The 25204-nt window shown below is 34.1% G+C and overlaps 2 protein-coding genes across 2 annotated transcripts in view; both read right to left on the bottom strand.

The window, feature by feature from the left end:
• LOC127704151 (rho GTPase-activating protein 190-like) overlaps positions 1-25204 on the bottom strand; it is a 253363-nt gene that overhangs the window by 160858 nt on the left and 67301 nt on the right. The window lies entirely within an intron of this gene.
• On the bottom strand, positions 3217-6717 carry LOC127706565 (ankyrin-1-like). Its single transcript, XM_052211221.1, has 3 exons — positions 6624-6717; positions 3988-6023; positions 3217-3231 (listed from the first exon to the last, which is right to left on the bottom strand). The coding sequence occupies exons 1-3, from the start codon at positions 6715-6717 to the stop codon at positions 3217-3219; spliced, it is 2145 nt and encodes a 714-aa protein (XP_052067181.1).

The following is a 25204-nucleotide window of genomic DNA, read 5'->3' as shown; positions in this document are numbered from 1 at the left end:
ATAAGACCTAAGTGATATATTCAATAATTAACATTAGTTTTCAGCATATTAGTAACTACATATTGTTGGTCTCATATAACAGATGCATAGATGAATGGATTGGTGTTTAATATACATGCATATCAGGAGGAGAAGATATTATTGTGATATGAACATAAACCCTGTAGTATTCAGTTGGAGATTCAGCATATCAAAATCGCGTTTTCATTTCAACTTTGTTCAGAAGCCAAAAATAGCCCAAAATCACTCACCTGGAAAAAAATATGCTTTTTGATATTATTTTTTAGACTGATTTGTAGATCCTATTGGGTTAAAATTTTTTTGCTATATACTAAACATCGCGCTTTTATCTTTCTTTAGTTGAGCCAAAAAAAATTTATATAATGCGTAAAAATAGTCATTTAGGGGCAATCACTCCTAAAAGGATTAAGTTGACAATTTTGGTCATTTTGACTTATTTGTAGGTCTGATAGTACTTAACACCTTTGCTAATTATTACAATACCTCTCTATATATAATAGTTCTGCAAATAAATAATATAATCCATCTTTCAAGGCAATAATTCCAAAAAGCGGTCAACTGTTTGACTTATTTGTTGATTTTATTTTGATAAACAGTTTTGCCTGTACAATTTCTCTTTATCTATAATAGTTTCTACAAAAAAACCACAAAAATGAGCATAATAAGGCTTTCAAGGGCAATAACTTTTTCAAGGGTCGGTTCATCCATGTTGACTTATTTGTATATCAAATTTAATACTATATACCCTTAGGATCATTCAGCCTCAGTTTGGTTGAAATTGGTCTGGTGGTTTCAGAGGAGAATGTCTTTCAAAAAGTTTACACTGGCTGACAGACAGACAAAAAATGCAAAGGGTTGGCAAAAGCTCACATGGCCTTTCTGGACAGATGAGATTAAATGGCAGGAACTCATTCAGCATGTTCAGATCTGAACTTGAAAATTTAAGCAAAGCTAAGACGGATGAAGACTTGCAAGTTTTAAATTTTGACATGCATTATAGGAAGGGATAAATTCACAAAATGTCCTCAGGACAGTATTCATCTTTCCAGCCAAAGTTTGTGTACTATTTGGAATGAATAAACAAGAGGCTCTAAAGAGCCTGAATCGCTCACCTGTATTTCAGAGGAGAAGATTTTTAAATGTTAGCAAACTTGATGAACAAATTGTGTAAAATTGTCTTTACAGGGCAATAACTCCTTAAGGGGTCAATTGACAATTTTGGTCATATTAACTTTTTTGTAGATCTTACTTTGCTGAACATTATTGCTGCTTACAGTTTATATATATCTATAATAATATTCAAAATAATAACAAAAAACTGCAAAATTTTATTAAAACTACCAATTCGGTGGCAGCAACCCAACAATGGGTTGTTCGATTCGTCTGATAATTTCAAGGCCGATAGATCTCGACCAATTAACAATTTTACCCCATGTCACATTTGCTCTAAAAGATTTAGTTTTTGAGATACAAGCCAAAAACTGCATTTGACCCTTATGTTCTATTTTTAGCCATGGCGGCCATGTTTGTCGATGGATACAAACTTCGGATACAATTTATAAACAAGATACCCTAAGGAACATTTAGTTAAAGTTTGAAGGTAATTGGCTAAATGTTAGCAAACTTGATGAACAAATTGTGTAAAATTGTCTTTAAAGGGCAATAACTCCTTAAGGGGTCAATTGACAATTATGGTCATATCAACTTTTTTGTAGATCTTACTTTGCTGAACATTATTGCTGCTTACAGTTTATATATATCTATAATAATATTCAAAATAATAACAAAAAACTGCAAAATTTTGTTAAAACTACCAATTCGGTGGCAGCAACCCAACAATGGGTTGTTCGATTTGTCTGATAATTTCAAGGCCGATAGATCTTGACCAATTAACAATTTTACCCCAAGTCACATTTGCTCTAAAAGATTAAGTTTTTGAGATACAAGCCAAAAACTGCATTTGACCCATATGTTCTATTTTTAGCCATGGAAGCCATGTTTGTCGATGGATACAAACTTCGGATACAATTTATATACAAGATACCCTAAGGAACATTAAGTAAAAGTTTGAAGGTAATTGGCTAAATGTTAGCAAACTTGATGAACAAAATGTGTAAAATTGTCTTTAAAGGGCAATAACTCCTTAAGGGGTCTATTGATAATTATGGTCATTTTAACTTTTTTGTAGATCTTACTTTGCTGAACATTATTGCTGCTTACAGTTTATATATATCTATAATAATATTCAAAATAATAACAAAAAACTGCAAAATTTTGTTAAAACTACCAATTCGGTGGCAGCAACCCAACAATGGGTTGTTCGATTCTTCTGAAAATTTCAAGGCCGATAGATCTTGACCAATTAAACAATTTTACCCCATGTCACATTTGCTCTAAAAGATTTAGTTTTTGAGATATAAGCCAAAAACTGCATTTGACCCCTATGTTCTATGTTTAGCCATGGCGGCCATGTTTGTTGATGGATCAAAACTTCAGATACAATTTATAAACAAGATACCCTAAGGAACATTTACTTAAAGTTTGAAGGTAATTGGCCCAGTAGTTTCAGAGGAGAAGATTTTTAAATGTTAGCAAACTTGATGACAAATTGTGTAAAATTGTCTTTAAAGGGCAATAACTCCTTAAGGGGTCAATTGACAATTATGGTCATATAAACTTTTTTGTAGATCTTACTTTGCTGAACATTATTGCTGCTTACAGTTTATATATATCTATAATAATATTCAAAATAATAACAAAAAACTGCAAAATTTTGTTAAAACTACCAATTCGGTGGCAGCAACCCAACAATGGGTTGATTGATTCGTCTGAAAATTTCAGAGCTGATAGATCTTGACCAATTGACCAATTTTACCCCTCGTCAGATTTGCTCTTAAAGCTTTAGTTTTCAAGATATAAGCCAAAAACTGCATTTGACCCCTATGTTCTATGTTTAGCCATGGCGGCCATGTTTGTTGATGGATCAAAACTTCGGATAAAACTTATAAACAAGATACCCTAAGGAACATTTAGTTAAAGTTTGAAGGTATTTGGCCTAGTAGTTTCAGAGGAGAAGATTTTTTAAATAGTTTACGACGACAGACGACGGACGCCAAGTGATGGCATAAGCTCACATGGGGCCCTTCGGGCCCTGGTGAGCTAAAAATGTAGCATTAAAGAGTGGCTGGGAAAGTATCAACCAACATTGAACTTAACAACAAAGGAGAACAGATATTGACTACAATAAAGTATACATCATCGATCATTCATGGGTGTTAAGTTACAACTTTTGAATAGTATGATATTACAATAAAACAATTGTTGTCTGTTCATATCAACCAATACATATTTATATTGACCCATGAAGGTATGGTGACTTAAAACTGTGTCTTCAGTAAATATACTTTCATCATGTCATAAACCATGTATTGACTGCCATGAAAAGGTTATAATTATATAATTAACATAATTACTCTGGATTACTTTGGTTATTACTTTAAAATAATTTTGATATAACTACTTATTTCTAATTTATAATGATTACTTATAATAAAAATACTTGTTATCACTGATAATATTTAAACATTACTTGTATTTACTCTAAACTACCAAACAGGATTACTTGGATTTATATAAAAATATTACTTGTAGTTATTGATATTGATTACACAAAATTACTGATTTCATTAAACTTCTAGAAATTACTAAGAAATAACTTACTAGTATCAGTTTTACTAGTAATTACTAATAACTACTACAACTGATTACTAATTTTGACAATTTCCATTACTTAGAATTACTTTTTTTTGTAATTCTAGACAGTATTTGTTTTAATATGTTTCTACCTTTAGGGTAACTTTTGCTGACATCAGCTGAATGCTGTAACAGTTCTTTAACTACATTACCATGTCCACTTTGCCTTGCTATAGACAGAGGTGATATACCATTATTACTACAGCAATTTACATCTGCTGAATGTTGTAACAGTTCTTTAACAACATCAAGCTGTCCTTCCTGGCTTGCTATAAACAGAGGTGATGTGCCAGTACTATCACACATATTAACTTCTACTGAATGATGTAACAGTTCTTTTACAACATTAACATGTCCTTCTTGACTTGCTAAAAAAAGAGGTGATGCACCATTATCCTTACATAGATTTACTTCTGCTGAATGAATTAGTAGTTCTTTAACAACATTTACATTTCCCTCCTGACTTGCTATACACAGAGGTGATGTACCATCATCCTTACATAGATTGACCTCTGCTGCATGTTGTAACAATTCTTTAACAGCATTTAATTGCCCTTTCTGACTTGCTATCAACAGAGGTGATGTACCAGTACTATCACACTTATTTACCTCTGCTGAATGTTGTAACAATTCTTTAACAACTTCAGTCTGTCCTTCCATGCTTGCTAGCCATAGAGGTGAAACACCATTATTTCTACAGCAATTTACCTCTGCTGCATGTTCTAACAATTCTTTAACAACATTAACATGTCCCTTTCCACTTGCTACCATCAGAGGTGATGCACCATTATCCCTACACAGATTTACCTCTGCTGAATGTTGTAACAGTTCTTTAACAACTTTTACGTGTCCTTCCTGACTTGCGATCAACAGAGGTGATGTCCCAGTATCATCACACCAATTTACTTCTGTTGCATGTTGTAACAATTCTTTAACAACATTAACATGTCCCTTTCCACTTGCTATCAACAAAGGCGATTGACCATTACTATCGCACTTATTTACATCTGCTGAATGTTGTAACAGTTCTTTAACTACATCAACATGTCCCTTCAAACTTGCTTGCCATAGAGGTGATAAACCATAATACAAACATACATTGACTTCTGCTGAATGTTGTAGCAGTCCTTGAACAACATTAACATGTCCTTCCTGACTTGCTTGAAACAGAGGTGATGCACCATCATCCATACAAAGATTGACATCTGCTGAATGTTGTAACAGTTCTTTAACAACATCCACGTGTCCTTGCTGACTTGCTATAAACAGAGGTGATTCACTAACATCCCTACAAAGATTGACCTCTGCTGAATGTTGTAACAGTTCTTTAACAACATTAACATGTCCTTTCAAACTTGCTACAAACAGAGGTGATGCACCATCATCAAGACACTTATTTACCTCTGCTGAATGTTGTAAAAGTACTTTAACAACACTCACATGTCCATTCAAACTTGCTAGCCATAGAGGTGTGGCTCTATCATCCCTACAAAGATTGACATCTGCTGAATGTAGTAGCAATTCTTTCACAACATCAACATGTCCTTTCTGACTTGCTACTAACAGAGGTGATACATTGTTACTCATACATAGATTTACTTCTGCTGAATGTTGTAACAGTTCTTTAATTACATCAACATTTCCTTCGTGACTTGCTAAATACAGAGGTGATGACCCACTTTTCATACATAGATTTACTTCTGCTGCATTTTGTAACAATTCTTTAACAACATATACATGTCCCTTCTGACTTGCTACACACAGGGGTGATGCACCATCCTCATTACATAGATTGACCTCTGCTCGATGTTGTAACAGTTCTTTAATTACATCAACATTTCCTTCCTGACTTGCTAAATACAGAGGTGATGATCCACTATTCATACATAGATTTACTTCTGCTGCATTTTGTAACAATTCTTTAACAACATATACATGTCCCTTCAAACTTGCTACACACAGGGGTGATGCACCATCCTCATTACATAGATTTACCTCTGCTCGATGTTGTAACAGTTCTGCAACAACTACAACTTGTCCCTCCATACTTGCTTGCCATAGAGATGATTTACCACTGTTACTACAGTGATTCACCTCTGCTGAGTGTTGTAACAGTTCTTTAACCACAGTAACATGTCCCTTCCCACTTGCTACCAACAGAGGTGATGCACCATTATCCTTACATTGATTTACTTCTGCTGAATGTTGTAACAATTTTTTAACAACATTTATATGTCCATCCCGACTTGCTGTAAAGAGAGCAGTTGCACCAATGATATCACACTTGTTTACTTCTGCCGAATGTTGTAACAGTTCATTAACAACATCAACATGTCCTTCTCGACTTGCCCAAAATAAAGCGGAGCAACCATATTTCGAACAATGATTAATGTTACTTTTCCTCTTAATCAACCACCTGACCAAGTCAACAGAACCCACAGCACAACTTTCTCCAAGTGCTATATCTTTACTGTATATATCTTGTGTACCAATAAGTGTTTCCTGTGTATAATGATCAAGTTGGTTTATATTGCTTATAAATGTTTCTGTAAAGGAAGATGATTTCATGTTTCTGTTTAGAAAAACTTGTTCTACAAAACCATTCCCCCAATCTTTCAGCAGTCTTTCTATATATCGGTTAATATTATTATCAGGTATTCTGATGGCAAATTCTACTTCTGTGCCCATGGTGTCTGCTGTCTTCCATAAAAATCTCTCACTAATGAAGGGAGTTTGAGCATGATCAATAAAGAGTTGTATCATCTTCTCCCCAAAGTGTTTGGCCAGGATATCAAACAATTTATCATGGATTATTTTATATGTACTCTCTTCCTTGATCACATACGTACCATCAAGTGTGTCAAGTGATTTCTTTAAACTTTTGATAGGTGTTCCTTTTTTCAGTTCACATTCTTCTAGTACATCATCTATGACTGCTACCATCTCCTTATCTTTTGTGATGAAGTTTTCTTCTGTCAATGTGTTATTAAACATCACACACAGGACCAGACTACAATAAGTAACCTTACCGGCCTTACCTACTCGATACAGTTCCACAAGTTCATTTTCAAAAACACTAAAAGGATTGTTGAAAAAATCTTCTAAGTTTACATGTTTCTGGAGTTTCTGTTTATGATATAAACTACATAAAAGTGGGAAAAAATCGTATTTTTCTGACAACTCTGCAACTTTATCAGCATTATTCTTAAAGTACACTTCAGCAAGAGCAAATTTTTCAGCCCTGTTAAGTCTAAATTCCTCTGAGCTTAAATCAATAGTACAGGTTTTGAATATAGACAGACTGTTGAGTTGTTCGTTTTTATGAACATCTAGTCTACAAGTCGACATAATTTTACAACAGCTGTCTTCAAGAAGAGATTGAATGTGTTCAAGCCGTTGCGTCCACTCATTGAAAATCTGTTGATTAAGTGTATACCGCCCACAGATGTCATCAAAGACAAATACTGTTTTCCTTCCATGTTTAAACCATTGTCTAATATCTCCAGGGTTATCACATGGAATTATAATATAGCCTTGTTCCATCATCGTCAGAGCAACATGACGAGAAAGGAAACTTTTTCCAGTACCCGAATTACCAATAATTGTAACAGAACTTTCTGTCAAAATAAATTTCCTAACTTGTTTTTCTGCTGCCGTACCAACATACTTTTTATCATCTGCTTTCCACTGCTTCAAGCGTCGTTCAAACTGCTCTGCAAAAATAAATATATATATAAATAAAATGCTACGAAATACAGAGCTTGATACGACCGGAGGTTTAAACCAAGAGCAGTTGGGGCAAGTATGGACACAACATGTAAGCTTGATACAGTCCTGAATTTGGATGGTGATAAAATATTTGACACAGCATAGGCTTCAGACATAGATTTGATGTGGTCTCAGAACTTTGAAATTGGACATTTACCTTTTGTCGAAATCTTTATTCAATTTTAGACTCAGTATATCAAAGAACCCAAAAGTATTCAATTATTGCTGAAATCAAAAAATAAATATCAAAAATTAAAATAAACGTGAATTGTATACCCTTTGGGCCACAACATTTTAAAACAGGGCCCATTATCAAAAAAAGAAAACCCTACAAATTCAATTTTTGTTGAAATCAAACGAAGTTAAATTTTGGACCCCAATTTAAACCAGCTTGAAAATTGGTCCAAATATAAAAAAATCAGTTTTCAGTATATCAAAGAACCACATATACATAAGTTTTGTTAAAATCAAAATAAGTTTAATATTGGACCCTTTTGAGAATATTGTTACCAATTTGAAAACGGGGCTAAAAATAAACAAGAGACTGTCAGAGTGACAGCAAACCAGATTTTTTAACATTATTTATGACCTGTCATTTTTCAATATCACAAGGATCATAACTCCTTATCGATAAACATGACAATCATCAATATTAAACTTGACCTCCATTTTGTCATTAGTAACAACATATTAAAATTTTGAAAGCTTTGGTTGATCGGTCAATGCGTTAAAGCACAGACACCATTGGAAACACAATTTTTCAAACTTTCAAGATCAGAACAACAACTCCTGAACGGTGAAAGTGAAAATTGTCAATATCATAGTTGACCTGAGTTTCGACATCAGTAGCAACATTAAAATTTGGAAATCTTTGGTTAAATGGTTCATGAGTTACAGCATGGACACGACTGGAAACACCAATTCAATCTCTCAAAAAATATAATTCCTGAACCGTGAAAGTGAAAATCAATAATATTGAACTTGACCTTAATTTTGTCATCAGTAACAGCATATTAAAATTTGAAAAAAGCTTTGGTTAAACAGTTCATAAGTTAAAGCACGGACATGACTGGAAACCCATTTTTTAATCTTTCAAGAACCATAACTCCCGAACGGTGAAAGTGAAAATCGTAAATATCAAACTTGACGTTAATTTTGTCATCAGTAACAACATATTTAAATTCTAAAAGCTTTGGTTGATTTGTTCATGGGTTAATGCATGGCCACTGTTTGGCAGCTGTACACCCGCCCACCGTACATCTCCAAATCAATAACAGATTTTTCTTTTGAAAATCTGGTTAAAAATCTAAATACACAATTAGATTCAGCACATTGAAGAACCTCAAGAAATCAATGCCTTTTAAACTTTGGATCCATTTGGAATTAAAGTGGACTATTTTAAAAATGGCGCCAGAAAAATAAAAAATATTTATACATTATAAGATTTGGCATATGAAATTAAAGACCCTCAATAACTCAATATCAATGATATCATACAAAGTTAAATTTTGGACAATTTGGACTTCAATCATGTCAATGTTGACCAACTTAGAACGGGGCCAAAAATCCAAAATCTGTATACACGGTTTGAGAACTTGTTAAGTCATAAAGTCAAGAGAACCAATGCTGATAGTGTGTTCGTCTATAACCTCGTCGTTGTAACCTGTGTTACTTGATATTAAGTAAGATTTCTGTACATGTGCTTTATTCGTTTTTTCCTAGAAATAAGTTGTAATATTTTGCTCAAATGAACTTACCAAGTATATTTTTAGGGATGACTTCATCTTGTGTACGAGCTAATTCTTCTATTTTGGCGTGAATCACATGAAAATCTAAAAAGGCAAAAAAGATACTTTTTATGGAATGGTAATGTAAATATCTTACGATTGTTAATATTTCTAAATGTTTGCATGTCATGTTTAATATCCAATAAACACTTAAATGTTGTAAACAAAGCAATGTTTATTGTTACATGTGTTAGTAAATAAGCCTTTACACGAACAATTTCAATTTGAGTTCTCAGCATCAATCATTGGAATGAGGTTTGATGGCAAATTGACCATTTTAAAACATGATTTCTATAGAATATTTTGCTTCCCATTATGTTGCAAAGCTATTAATTTCATACAATATTCACACATTCTTTAGATAGGGCTAAGGTTCTTTTAGCAAAAATGAGGTACAGAATTGGAAACATGTTAATGACAGAGAAGATATTAAATATGGAAAATAAGGCATAAAATTACAGTAAGAGCAAAAAAACCTTACGACTAAGTTTTTTCTTAAGTATATTGAATTGTTCATGACTTACGATCAATATCAATCGTAAGTTTTTTTGTGAAACCCACTCCTGATCACTATCATTGCATCATGTTGTGACCAAAACACATTTTGTAGGAAGCACTGCAGCGCTTCATAGTAACAAGAGTGCACACGCTGAAATGTCTCGCCTTCTTTACTAATCATTGATATTATGTTGATTAGTCCTAAATATAAAGCTTTATTACAACTGTCACATAAACTTAACATTAACCAAGAAAACTTAACATTGACCAATGAACCATGAAAATGAGGTCAAGGTCAGATGAATCATGCCAGGCAGACATGTACAGCTAACAATTCTTACATACAAAACTATAGTTGCTTATATATAGTTTAAGAAAAACAGACCAAAACACAAAAACTTAACACTGAGCATTGAACCTTGAAAATGAGGTCACGGTCAAATAAAACCTGCGCGACTGACATATAGATCATTAAATATTTCCATTCATCAAATATAGTTGACCTATTGCATATAGTATTAAAAAAAAAGACCAAAACTCAAAAACTTAACTTTGACCACTGAACCATGAAAATGAGGTTAAGGTCAGATGACACCTGCCAGCTATACATGTACACCTTACAATCATTCCATATGCAAAATATAGTACACCTATTGCATACAGTATAAAAAAAACAGACAAAAACACAAAAACTTAACTATAACCACTGAACCATGAAAATGAGGTCAAGGTCAGATGACACCTGCCAGTTGGACATGTACACCTTACAGTCCTTCCATACACCAAATATACTAGACCTATTGCTTATAGTATCTGAGATATGGACTTGACCACCAAAACTTAACCTTGTTCACTGATCCATGAAATGAGGTCCAGGTCAAGTGAAAACTGTCTAACGGGCATGAGGACCTTGCAAGGTACGCACATACCAAATATAGTTATCCTATTACTTATAGTAAGAGAGAATTTAACATTACAAAAAATCTTTACTTTTTTTTCAAGTAGTCACTGAACCATGAAAATGAGGTCAAGGACATTGGACATGTGACTGAAGGAAACTTGGTAACATGAGGCATCTATATACAACCTTTCACAGAATATAAATGATGTAGAAGTTTATCAATATTAAGTCTTCCATCAAATGTTACTTTATCTGATCCTTGCCCAAATGATACCACAGCAACAAATGACAATCACTGATTTAAAGGCTACTGACTTGGGACAGGCACATACAACATTTGACAGGGTTAAACATGTCAGCTGGTCCGAAACTCCCCCTAACTTGAAACTGTGGTGTAACTATACAAAATAGTTCACTTAAGCTTTTATCATCAACTTTTGCAAAAATTAACAAAAAAAACATTGTTAAATAAACAGGTCAAACCTACTATCTATTTCTTTTCTTACATTATCTTTCTTGCATTAAATTGTAAATTAATGCAACCAAAAATAAGGTTATCACAGAACATCACATTTTGATGTTACAGTGTCCAACATTGCATGTCTAAAAATTTGATGGCAATTGAGTTAATGACTTCTTAAAATGCATAAAGCAAAATGATACACCTCCTAAAATGACAATGTTTATTTAAGCACTTATTTTTCTGCTACAAGACAATGCCATATTGAAATTGTATAAAGTGTGCTGAAAAATCTCGCCTTCTGTACTAACCATTGATTTTATGTTGACAGTCCTGAATATAAAGCTTTACTACAACTATCACATTAACTTAACATGATCTAAGAAAATGAGGTTAAGGTCAGATAAACCAAACTGGAAATACATGTACACCTTTCAATCATTCAATAGAAAATGAGGTCATAGTCAGATAATAATTCCCAGACAGTCATAATCACTTTACAATCATTCCATACACGAAATCTGGATGACCTATTGCTTGCTGAGAGCAGCTGGATACCATCGCAGAGGTTCAACCCTGAACAGTTGGTGCAAAAATGGACACAATATTCAATCTTGATACAGATCTGAATTTAGATTGTAATTCAATATTTGACACATTATAGGTTCCTGACACAGAATAAATGTGGTCAAAGAACTTGAAATTGGTTATATGATTTGAATGTATATGCATTTGAAGATTTCTTGCTGTTGAGCAATACACTAGTACTGTGCTGTTGTGCAATACTTAGTAAAACTGTTTTCAGACTATAATGAGGATTAGCAAAATAAATTGTGACCCCAAATTTGTTTTTTTGTTGGAAAATTGACAATTTCTTAAATCTTTAGGGAAAAACTGACCACTCCCCCCAAATAATTCTCAATCCCAAAAAAAAATTGGAAGATTTTTTTTGTTTGTAAAATGTGGTACAATGTGACATCCGGATCAATCCATACATACACTTACAATGTAAACACAAGTAAGTGTCTGAAAAGTAGAAAAATGCTTGTTTTTGCCCCTTATTCCTGAGTGGTTAGGGCAATGACCCCAAAAATGAATCCCAACCTTCTACTTGTGGAATTGAACCTTATGGTACAATCTCAGAGCAAACAAATTACTTATAGACAAGTTATTGTCTTGAAACCAGAAAAATGCTTGTTTTGGGCCACTTTTTAGCATATTCTTTGTGGTCGTATAAAAAAAAACTTGGTGGCATGACCACTTTGAACACACATTGTATCATTGCTGGTCACACCATTCATATCATTAATAAAAGTCAACAAAACTTTAAGGCTGGCATATATCTTGAATTAAAATTAATGTTTACCTTTTTCTTTCTGTCTCTCTCTGAGTTTCAACATTCCTGAAAAAAAAGACAATTTGTATATATATGAAACAATATATCAATTATTTAAATACCTATAAATACATGTACACCTTACAATCATTCAATACACTAAATTTGGTTGACCTATTGCTTTTGGTTTCTAAGAAACAGACTTAACCAAGAAAAATCAAACATTGACCAATAAACCATGAAAATGAGGTAAAGTTATCAAAGGTACCAGGATTATAATAAAGGTCAGATGAACCATGCCAGACAGACATGTACAGCTTACAATCCTTCCATACAACAAATATAGTTGACCTATTGTCTATAGTTTAAGAAAAACAGACCAAAACACAATAAAATGCTCCGCAGGGCGCAGCTTGATACGACCGCAGAGGTCGAACCCTGAACAGTTGGGGCAAGTATGGACACAACATTCAAGCTTGATACAGCTCTGAATTTGGATTGTGATTAAATATTTGACACAGCATAGGTTTCTGACACAGAATGAATGTGGTCTAAGAACTTAAAAATTTTAAATTGGACATTCACCTATTATGGTCCAATATCCAAAATCTAAATACATGGTTAGATTCAGCATATAAAAGAATCCCAAGAATTCAATTTTTGATGAAATCAAACAAAGTTTAATTTTGGACCCTTTTGACCTCAATGTGGACAAAGTTGATAACGGGGCCCAAAAATCAAAAATCTAAATACATGGTTAGATTCAGCATATCAAAGAACCCCATATATTCAATTTTTGTTGAAATCAAACAAAGTTTAATTTTGGACCCCGATTTGGACCATCTTGAAAACTGGGCCCATAATCAAAAATCTAAATACATGTTTAGATTCAGCATATCAAAGAACCCTAAAAATTCAATTTTTGTTAAAATCAAACTAAGTTTAATTTTGGACCCTTTGGACCTTAATGTAGACCAATTTGAAAACGGAACCAAAAATTAAGAATCTAAATACACGGTTAGATTCGGCATATCAAACAACCCCAATAATTCAATTTTTGATGAAATCAAACAAAGTTAAATTTTGGACCCTTTGGACCTCAATGTGGACCAATTAAAAAACGGGTCCCAAAATCCAAAAACTTAATACACAGTTAGATTCAGCATATTAAAGAACCCCAAGAATTCAAGAATAAAACCCCATTGAAATTGATCAAGAAATAAGCAATTTATACGAAGTATCTTCTTTTGCACAATACTGTGCAATTGAATATTTCTTGCTATTGCGCAATACTGTACAATTGACAATTTCTTGCTATTGCGCAATATTGTGCTATTGGATATTTCTTGCTATTGCGCAATACTGTGCAATTGAAGATTTCTTGCTATTGCGCAATACTGTGCAATTGAAGATTTCTTCCTATTGTGCAATACTGTGCTATTGAAAATTTCTTGCTATTGCACAATACTTATTATATAATAATTTACACATCCTGTTTGGTGTGTATCTCCTACCATATCATTATTATTTGCTTTTAAATATAAATCAGAAATAACCAACTTAAAATGGAAAATTTTAAAAGAAAAAAGAAGGAAAAAAAGAAAAGAAAAAAATCCCCCCCCCCCCAAATTTTTTGAACCCCCTTATGATTCATCACCCCCAAACCCAATCCCAGCCTTCCCTTTGTGGTATGGTACCTTGCAGTACAATTTCAGAGAGATCCATACACTTGAACACAAGTTATTGTCTGGAAACTAGAAAAATGCTTATTTTTGGCCCCTTTTTGGCCCCCAATTCCTAAACGTTTCGGACAATTACCCCCAAACTCAATTCCAGCTTTCCCTTTGTGATATGGAACCTTGTAGTACAATTTCAGAAATATCCAAACACTTACACACAAGTTATTGTCATGAAACAAGAAAAATGATTGTTTTTTGCCCCTTTTTTGGCCCCTTATTCCTAAAATTTTGAGGCAATTACCCCCAAAATCAATTACAGCCTTCCCTTTGTGATATGGAACCTTGTGGTACAATGTCAGAGAGATCCATACACTTACACACAAGTTATTGTCTGGAAGTTACAAAAATGCTTATTTTTGGCCCCTAATTCCTTAACTGTTGGTACCATAACCCCCAAAATCAATCCCAGCCTTCCTTTCGTGGTATTGAACCTTATGGTAAAATTTCATGGAGATCCATTCACTTAAACTAAAGTTAGAGTGCGAAAACCAATGTGTCTTCGGACGACGCCAGACGACGACAACGACGACGACGCCAACGTCATACCAATATACGACCAAAAATTTTTTAATTTTTGCGGTCGTATAAAAACTTAACACTGAGCAATTAACTATGAAAATGAAAATGAGGTCATGGTCAAATAAAACCGGTAAGACTGACATGTACATCATAAAATATTTCCATACAACAAATATAGTAGACCTATTGCATATAGTATTAGAAAAAAAAGACCAAAACTCAAAAACTTTACTTTGACCAGTGAACCATGAAAATGAGGTCAAGGTCAGATGACACCTGCCAGTTGGACATCTTACCATCATTCCATACACCAAATATAGTAGACCTATTGCATACAGTATAAGAAAATCAGACCAAAACACAAAAACTTAACTATAACTACTGAACCATGAAAATGAGGTCAAGGTCATATGACACCTGCCAGTTGAACATGTACACCTTACAATCCTTCAATTCACCACATATACTAGACCTATTGCTTATTGTATCCGATATATGGACTTGACCATCAAAACTTAATCTTGTTCACTGATCCATGAAATGAAGTCGAGGTCAAGTAACTAGAGGCTCTCAAGAGCCTGTTCGCTCACCTGACTCTACTTGGGTTTTTGAAATCATATAAATAAACAGCTGCGCCATGAGCACATGATACGCCCGTCGTCTTGTGTGTGAATTTTTATGCAATAAGCATAAATAGTTTTTGACATACTGCGTGACATGCGAAAAACCCCCTTTTTTTTTTTACAAAAAACTCAATATCTCTAAAATAAAATTTTGAATCAAAACCAAAAAGTATACAGATCTTTAGATTAATATAACTAAGAAGTGTGTAAAATTTTAAGCAATAATCATAAATCATTTTTGAGATACGGTGCGACATGTGAAAAACCCCTCCCCCTTTTTTTACAAAATACTCAATAACTCAAAAATAAAATTTTGAATCATCACCAAAAAGTATACAGATCTTAAGGTTAATATAACTAAGAAGTGTGTAAAGTTTTAAGCAATAATCATAAATTGTTTTTGAGATACAGCACGACACGTGAAAAACCCCTCCCCCTTTTTTCACAAAATACTCAATATCTCTAAAATAAAATTTTGAATCATCACCAAAAAGTATACAGATCTTAAGATTAATATAAATAAGAAATGTGTAAAGTTTTAAGCAATAATCATAAATTGTTTTTGAGATACGACGTGACATGTGAAAAAAAACACACACCTGTTTTAGTTACTAAGTCCCGTAACTCAAAAAGTTTTAATCTTATTTTCACCAAAAAGTATACAGATCGTTTGACCATCATAAGAAACAACTATGTTCAGTTTCATGAAATTTGGATAAGTCATTCTCAAGTTACAGTGCGACATGTTTACGCCGGACAGACAGACGGACACCGGACATTTGTATACCAAAATACGTCCCGTCAAAAATTGACGGGCGTATAAAAAAGATAAAAAATCATAACAGATACTGAAATAATGATTGAGGCCAAATTTGGTTTAAAATCTCATTCCATTCTGTGGTTCTCTAAAAGAAGACATTTGTATGTATTTATCAAAGGGTCTAATGTTAGACTAAGTCCCCCGCTGGCAGACATCTTGGATGATGGATCGGCTACAAAGTAACAACACTTGGCCAGCACCTCATAAGGAACATTTATGCTATGTTTGGTTCCATTCCATTCAGTGGTTCTCTAGAAGAAGTTCAAAATGTAAAAAGTTAACGACGACGGACGACAACGACGGACGCCAAGTGATGAGAATAGCTCACATGGCCCTTCAGGCCAGGTGAGCTAAAAACTGTCTGACGGGCATAAGGACCTTGCAAGGTACGCACATACCAAATATAGTTATCCTATTACTCATAACAAGAGAGAAAAAAACATTACAAAAAATCTTTAACTTTTTTTTTCAAGTAGTCATGTGCACTGACCATGCAAATGAGGTCAAGGACAATGGTCATGTGACAGACGGAAACTTCGTCACATAAGGCATCTATATACAAAGTATGAAACATTAAAGTCTATCACCACCTAAAATATAAAGCTTTTAATAAGTTAGCTAACGCCGCCGTTGCTTCAGGATTACTATCCCTATGTCGAGCTTTCTGCAACAAAAGTCACAGTCTCCACAAAAATGATATTCAAGGGCAAAAACTCATAAAAGGAGACTGTTGACAACTTTGGCCATGTTAACTTATCTGTAGATTTTTGTTTAAGATCATTGCTAATTGCAATTTCTCTCTATATATAGTTTACCATTAGCTGATAAAATTAACTATCAGACGATTCTCTGTATCAACTGCATTTTACTTTAAACAAATTCAATAAATTGATTCGCCCAGCACAGCTGAGTACGACCGCAGAGGTCCAAACCTGAATAGTTGGGGCAAAAATGGACACAATATTCGCACTTGATACAGGTCTGAATTTGGATTGTAATTAAATATTTGACACATAATGGGTTTCTGACACAGAATAACTGTAGTCAAAGAACTTGAATTGGTTATGTGATTTAAAATTATATTCTTTTTTTTCGCTTTTGTGCAATACACTATGATGTTGCGAATTGTTCCCCCTCCCTTCCCCCCACAAAAATAAAAATGTGTGAACCCCCCCCCCCCCCCCCCCCTGTCCCCCTTTTGTTTTTTGCAAAAAAAAATAATATTTGAAGAAATTTTCTTTTGAACTTCTGAAGTCTTGACAACAAATTGTCCCCATTCCCATAAAATAGTAACTTCCAAAAAAAATTGACAGCTAATCACCTCAAGACAATACAATATTTCTTTTTAAATAATTTAAAAGCAGTGTGAGGGAGGTAACTCACAATGTTGTGTTTGAATTACCTCCCATACACTGCTTTTAAATTGTATTTTGTACTAAAGCAATTGTCCATTAACAAGGACGCACTTATTTTTCCCCCTTTTTTGCCCCTAATTCCTGAACGGTTTGAGCCGTAACCCCCCAAAGCCAATTGTTACCATCCCTTTGTGGCATGGGTACTTGTGGTATAATTTCAGAGAGATCCATACACCATTCCACAAGTTATTGTCTGGAAACTAGAAAAATGCTTATTTGGGCCCCTTTTTGGCCCCGAATTCCTAAATTGTTTGGACCATAATCCATAAAATCAATCCCAACCTTTCTTTTGTGGTCATAAACCTTTTGTTTCAATTTCATAGATTTCTATTTACTTATACTACAGTTATATTGTCTGAAAACCAAATGTCTTTGGAAGAGGCCGACTACGTGATACCAATATATGACAGCAAATTTTTTTGCGGTCGTATAAAAGGGTTTAAATCATCATTTAATGGCAATAACTCTTATATGGGTTATTTGATGATTTTGGCCAAGTAAACTTATTTGTAAATGTTATTGTTATTTACTTCCAAATAAATCTACTGTTACGTTATTTTTCAAAATAATTACCAAACACTGAAATTTTCAAAATATTGATATTTCAGGGGCAATAGCTCCAAAATTTAACAACTTTCTGAAACCAAAGAAAAAATTTAAGCCGTTTTTGCTGATAACAAGCTTGGGAACTTAAATTGAAACATCAGTATTAAATTATTCTATATTCATGGGATTTATTTGTATTCTTTGTTCTCCTAATATTTAGGCTAGTTTGAAGGCGAACATTTAAATTTCAGATGTTAGTAACTATTGGCAACATAAGTTTGTAACATTATTTCAAATCCATCAATTAATACAGAATTTGTTGTTATTACCTATTTGACACATCTGTATGTCCTGCTCTGGAACTTGAGTCTTCTCCAAAGCAGAAGCCAGCTCATTATATTGCCCATGTTCCAGAGCTTCAAGAAGGTGTTTGTATGCATCTTCACCTTTGCGAAATAATTTGTTGTATAAGATTCTATTACTATCTTGTTTAGTAAGAGAAGAATTACAAATGTCCTCTATATCTTCAGTATTTAAGACACCTGCCGCATGGAGGTGGTCAGCTATATCTGTTTTGCAATCTGAATCATGGACCAACATCATGTAATTCTTCTGTAGCTTTACACTGTGTTTATGGAAGACTGAAATATAAGAAAAGTTTGAGAGGAATACATTAATTACTATGAATTTGGCGAAAAATTAGGCAGTATATACCGGAATAGGTGGGGATGAGGCTGGGAAGGTGTAATCAAAATTATTGATTTTATGTCAATATGCACATGCTGAACTTAAGACTCATAGTGCAGCATGTTAAGTCACAGTTGCACTGGAATTGTATAACCATGATAGGTAACAAACATTGATTATTCATTATTACTCTCCTTTAAATTATATTGCCTCTATAAAAATGTTTGTTCAGATATTGAAGAATAATTGCTTGATATTTATATTTATTAGTTTATTATCTTAACTTAAATTAGACCACGGAGACGAAAAGTTCAGCATTTTTTTCCATTTGTAAAGGGGCATAGCTCTTTAAAGGTTAAAGTGAAATCCCCAAATTTCAAAAATTTCAAATTTTATCTTTATTTTGTGATAATAAGCATTATGTATAAGTTTCATAACATTTGGTTGAGGAAAACTAAAGTAAGAGAATGGAAACGAAAAATTCAGCAATTTTTCGGTTTGTAAACGGGCATAACTCTAGAACCGTAAAAGTGATGCCACTAAAATTTATATTTGATCTGTGTTTTGTGGTATTAAGCATTTTGTATAAGTTTCATAACATTTGGTTGAGGCACACTAAAGTTAGAGAACGGAAACTAACTTTGGGACGTACGGATGGACAAGGGTGAAACTTACTGCACCCTCCGCCACAGCGGGGGCATAAAAATGATGGAATATGCAATACACAACTTTTACTGTTATAATGATTACTACATGTAAATGCAATTAGGAGATTATTTCATGAACATAAATTTTATATGTTTAATTAAATAGCAAATTGATGACTTGAAATTTGTTGGTGAAGGCGAGTGTTTGCTAGAGTGTGTACAAATAAATCACTGATGGGTGTTTTTGTAATTTCATGATTCTTAAATCTTGTAAAGCTATATTCATTTAATAAAAAAATTGTAAGGGTTCCGCGAACCCAGTGTCTCGCCTACTTTTGCTGTTAGTAGGCAGCTCTAAAAAATGGGAAAAAAATATTAAAATTTTTCCTCTAGACACTATCTTTGGATTGTAAGAAGCTTCTATTCAAGTTGGGTAAAAATCCAGGATAGTTTATGAATCTAATAAATGTTTATAAACTTTAACTGCAGACTGTATGTAATGTTAACTGGAAGAAAACACAAGTCCATTTTTAAGTAATATACAGAAAAATGGGAAACAAATTTTTACAAAATTTCCTTCTAGATACTAGCGCTAGCTTTTGATCATAAACAAGCTTCTGTCCAAGTTTGGTACAAATCTCGTCTAGCTTAAGACAGTTATTAAAAATTTTAAAACTTTAACCAGAGTAAATGTAATGTTATAAACTGGCAGAAAAACTAAGTCCATTTTGAGTAAAATAGGGATAAAGAGGATTTCTTTTTTTACAAAATTTACTTCTGACCGATACTATCTTAGGATCATAAACAAGCTTCGGTCCAAGTTTGGTAGAAATCCAGGATAGTTAAAGAAAGTAAACCTTTAACCATAGAGTGAATATTTGTGGACGCCACCGCCGCCAACTACAACAGAATGTAGGATTGCTATGTCTCGCTTTTGCAACAAAAATCGCAGGCTCAACAAAAACTAGACTTACTTATGTCATGACAATTGATATTTTCATCAATGCTTTCAGTATAGAGCATTCGACAAACAAGTTCCTGAACATCACTATTGTGCGGGTCCGATTCTTGTAAGACATCCTTCAAAACCTGGAAGGTACCATATGGTCGTTCAGTCAAGATATCTAGTAAAACCCTGTTACGTTCACTCTGTGTGGCTGGTTTGATAATTTCCTCTCTGTCCTCTATCATCAAAACGCACCTGGAAATCAGGTTATCGAGAACCACCTTGTCGAGTACTGTTGTATGTAGTAAATCATCATAGTAAGGGGAGAGGGCATGTTGTTTCTCATCTGAAATAATAAAACCTGCAATAGTTGATGCTCAAGATATAATGAGAATATAACACTTTCTATGAACAGCCAAGGCCATGTGAAAATTCCCAATTAATTAGTGGCTTGCATGAATCATTAATAGTATTTCATGAATAACCTCTAGAAAAATGTGTTTAATCCTTGTAATACTCAACCCAAACATATGACCCTGGGTTAACTTTTCAGGGGTTCAAAATACCATATGTCACCGGCATACTGACTTGCTGATATCTATAAATGTGAATTTAAAGCAATAAAAAATTAAACATTATACCTACCTCAACAAGCATTCTGAGAGTATTGCATAGCATTACATATATCAAATCAATATCTTCAACATGCATAGAAAAAAGTGAGGAAAACTGATTATTAGAGTGAATTTTTAAGTCCAAGGAAGATAACTCTGTCAAAAAAAAAATCACCCTAAACCAAATCAATTTTGAACTTGATCTGTAACTTGTAATGGTAAAACTATATTATACCAAATATCAAATCAATATCTTCAAGCATGATGAAAAAAAATGCAGAAAACTGATTACTTACTTGAAATTTTTTGAAGTCCAAGGACCATAACTCTGCACATAATCTTCAGGTTAAGGTCAAATAAAATCTGTGAGACTGACATGTACATCATAAAATATTTCCATACACCAAATATAGTTGACTTGACCTATTGCATAACAGTATTAGAAAGAAAAATAAATGTGGATAGTGTCCACATGTGGACACAGATGATGACCCCGCTTGCATATCATATAGTTATAAAGGGACATAACTGAAAAACGGTAAAAGTGACGCTACCCAAATTTGAGCTTGATCTGAGTTCTGTGGTAATAAGCATTGTGTGTAAGTCTCATAACATTTGGTTGAGGTTAACTTAAGAAGAGAACAGAAACTAAAAATTCAGCAATTTTTCTATTTGTAAACACGCATAACTCTAGAACGGTTGTGTATAAGTTTTATAACATTTGGATGAGACAAACTAAAGTTAGAGAATGGAAACGAAAAATTCAGCAATTTTTATGTTTATAAAGGGACATAACGAAAGAATGGTAAAATTGATGCCACCAAATTTTGTACTTAATCTGCATTGTGTAGTAATAAGCATTGTGTATAAGTTTCATAACATTTGCTTATTGTGTATAAGTTTCATAACATTTGGTTGAGGCAAACTACAGTTAGAGAACGGAAACAAAAAAATTGTACATTATCTTAGTTTTGAGGTAATGAATATTGTGTTTAGGTTTCATAATGTTTGATTGGGGCAAACTTAAGTTACAGAATGGAAACTAAAAATTTTGCAATCTTTCGATTTAAAAAGAGGCATAACTCAATAATGGTTAAAGTGACACTACCCAAATTCAACTTGATCTGTGTTTTATCAGTGGAAGGCAAAATTAAACATTGCATTGTATAAAGCATCGGTTGTAGTTGATTCAACTATTATCATGGACAAAGGAAGATAACTCCAATTTTAAAAATTACTTGAATAATGACATGGATATTTTTAGAAATTACATTTAGTTAAGACAAACTCAAGTTAGAGAAAGGAAACGAAAAATTCAGCAATTTTTTCATTTATATTGTAAAGGGGCATAACCCTAGAACGGTAATCAAAGTGCTTGTAAGCACTGAATGGTAAAGATTGCTTTAATTTATCAGTAGGATGTAAAATTGAATATTGCATTGTATAAAGCATTGGTTGTAGTTGATTCAACTACCATTATGCACAAAGAAAGATAACTCCAATTTTCAAAGAAGACTTTAAAATATTTTTAGAAATGAAGGGTAAACAAGAAATGATTGTAACAGGATGAAGTCTCCCAAAAGAAGCTCCCATAATTCGTAACTCCCAGGGTCGCCTGACATTGGATAAAGTGAAAATTAGTTTGGTCCAGTAAAGTTATATGCAGTGATGCCTGGGGAATAACCCTGTATATCATTCAAACCATCTTCGCATGACAAACCAGAATATATATGGTTTAGGGGTGGGGATCTTGACCACTTACAAGATATTAGAATTTTCTTAAATGGCAGGGGGTGGGGGTGACCCCTGGGGACTAACCCTGTATTTCATTACATGTGCTTTATCATGACAAAGCAGAATATATATTGTTTAGGGGTGGGGATCTCGACCATTTACAAGATATTAGAACTTTCTCAAATGGCAGGGGGTCGGCATGACCCCTGGGGACTAACCCTGTATATCATTCAAACCATCTTAGCATGACAAACCAGAATATATATGGTTTAGGGGTGGGGATCTTGACCACTTACAAGATATTAGAACTTTCTTAAAATGGCAGGGGGTGGGGGTGACCCTGGGGACTTACCCTGTATTTCATTTGATGTGATTTATCATGATAAACCAGAATATATATGGTTTAGGGGTGGGGATCTTGACCATTTACGAGATATAAGAACTTTCTCAAATGGCAGGGGGTCGGGATGACCCCTGGGGACTAACCCTATATATCAATCAAACCATCTTAGCATGACAAACCAGAATATATATGGTTTAGGGGTGGGGATCTTGACCACTTACACGATATTAGAACTTTCTTAAATGGCAGGGGGTGGGGGTGACCCCTGGGGACTAACCCTGTAATTTATTTAATGTGCTTTATCATTTAGAACATTTTCAATTAAAAAGATTGTGTCTATCACAAAAGGTTTTCAATTTATAATCATTTGAAAATTTAAAAAAATAAAATCCCGTGAGGTTCTATAGTAAAACCCTCCTTTCTTTTTGCCCCCCAAAGTACCCCTTTATAAACCCCATTGCACAAACAAAACCCTGATTGCACCACTAGACATGTTAGTCTAACATATTGTGAAACTCTAAGTTAATCTGACAAGCGGTTTTGGAGAACGGGTGCGGACAAGTTCAAATTTAAAAGCGGCGGAAGAGGAAGAGGAAGAAGAAGAAGAATAATGAAAATAACAAGAAATGATTGTAACAGGATGCTGTTACGAAGTCTCCGAAACGAAGCTCCCATAATTCGTAATTCCCAGGGTCGCCTGACATTGGGCAAAGTCCGGTGAAAATTGGTTTGGTCCAGTAAAGTTTTATGCATAGTGATGCCTGGGGACTAACCCTGTATATCATTCAAATCATCTTGGCATGACAAACCAGAATATATATGGTTTAGGGGTGGGGATCTCGACCATTTACAAGATATTAGAACTTTCTCAAATGGCAGGGGGTTGGGATGACCCCTGGGGACAAACCCTGTATATCATTCAAACCATCTTAGCATGACAAACCAGAATATATATGGTTTAGGGGTGGGGATCTTGACCACTTACAAGATATTAGAACTTTCTTAAATGGCAGGGGGTGGGGGTGACCCCTTGGGACTAACCCTGTATTTCATTTCATGTGCTTTATCATGACAAACCAGAATATATATGGTTTAGGGGTGGGGATCTCGAACATTTACAAGATATTAGAACTTTCTCAAATGGCAGGGAGTCGGGATGACCCCTGAGGACTAACCCTGTATATCATTCAAACCATCTTAGCATGACAAACCAGAATATATATAGTTTAGGGGTGAGGATCTTGACCACTTACAAGATATTAGAACTTTCTTAAAGGGCATGGGGTGGGGGTGACTCCTGGGGACTAACCCTGTATTTCATTACATGTGTTTTATCATGACAAACCAGAATAAATATGGTTTAGGGGTGGGGATCTCGACCATTTACAAGATATTAGAACTTTCTAAAATGACAGGGGGTCGGGATGACCCCTGGGGACTACCCCTGTATATCATTCAAACCATCTTAGCATGACAAACCAGAATATATATGGTTTAGGGGTGGGGATCTCGACCATTTACAAGATATAAGGACTTTCTCAAATTGCAGGGGGTCGGGATGACCCCTGGGGACTAACCCTGTATATGATTCAAACCATCTTAGCATGACAAACCAGAATATATATGGTTTAGGGGTGGGGATCTTGACCATTTACAAGATATTAGAACTTTCTCAAATGGCAGGGGGTCGGGATGACCCCTGGGGACTAACCCTGTATATCAATCAAACCATCTTAGCATGACAAACCAGAATATATATGGTTTAGGGGTGGGGATCTTGACCACTTACACAATATTAAAACTTTCTTAAATGGCAGCGGGTGGGGGTGATCCCTGGGGACTAACCCTGTAATTCATTAAATGTGCTTTTCATTTAGAACATTTTCAATTAAAAAGATTGTGTCTATCACAAAAGGTTTTCAATTTATAATCATTTGAAAATATAAAAAAATAAAATCCCGTATGGTTCTATAGTAAAACCCTCCTTTCTTTTTGCCCCCCAAAGTACCCCTTTATAAATCCCATTGCACAAACATAACCCTGATTG

Source organism: Mytilus californianus, unplaced genomic scaffold (genome assembly GCF_021869535.1).
Source record: "Mytilus californianus isolate M0D057914Y unplaced genomic scaffold, xbMytCali1.0.p SCAF_6, whole genome shotgun sequence".
NCBI classification, from domain to species: Eukaryota; Metazoa; Mollusca; class Bivalvia; order Mytilida; family Mytilidae; genus Mytilus; species Mytilus californianus.
This window is presented reverse-complemented; position numbering and strand designations above follow the sequence as displayed.

What these genes read in the sequence shown, in the direction of transcription:
- LOC127706565 (XM_052211221.1), bottom strand. Translation starts at nt 6,717, where the DNA reads ATGGTAGCAGTCATAGATGATGTACTAGAAGAATGTGAACTGAAAAAA. An exon ending in ATCACTTGACACACTTGATG is followed by an intron (nt 6,024 to 6,623) that starts GTACGTATGTGA and finishes CTCTCTTTACAG; the next exon opens with CAAGTCGGGATGGACATATA.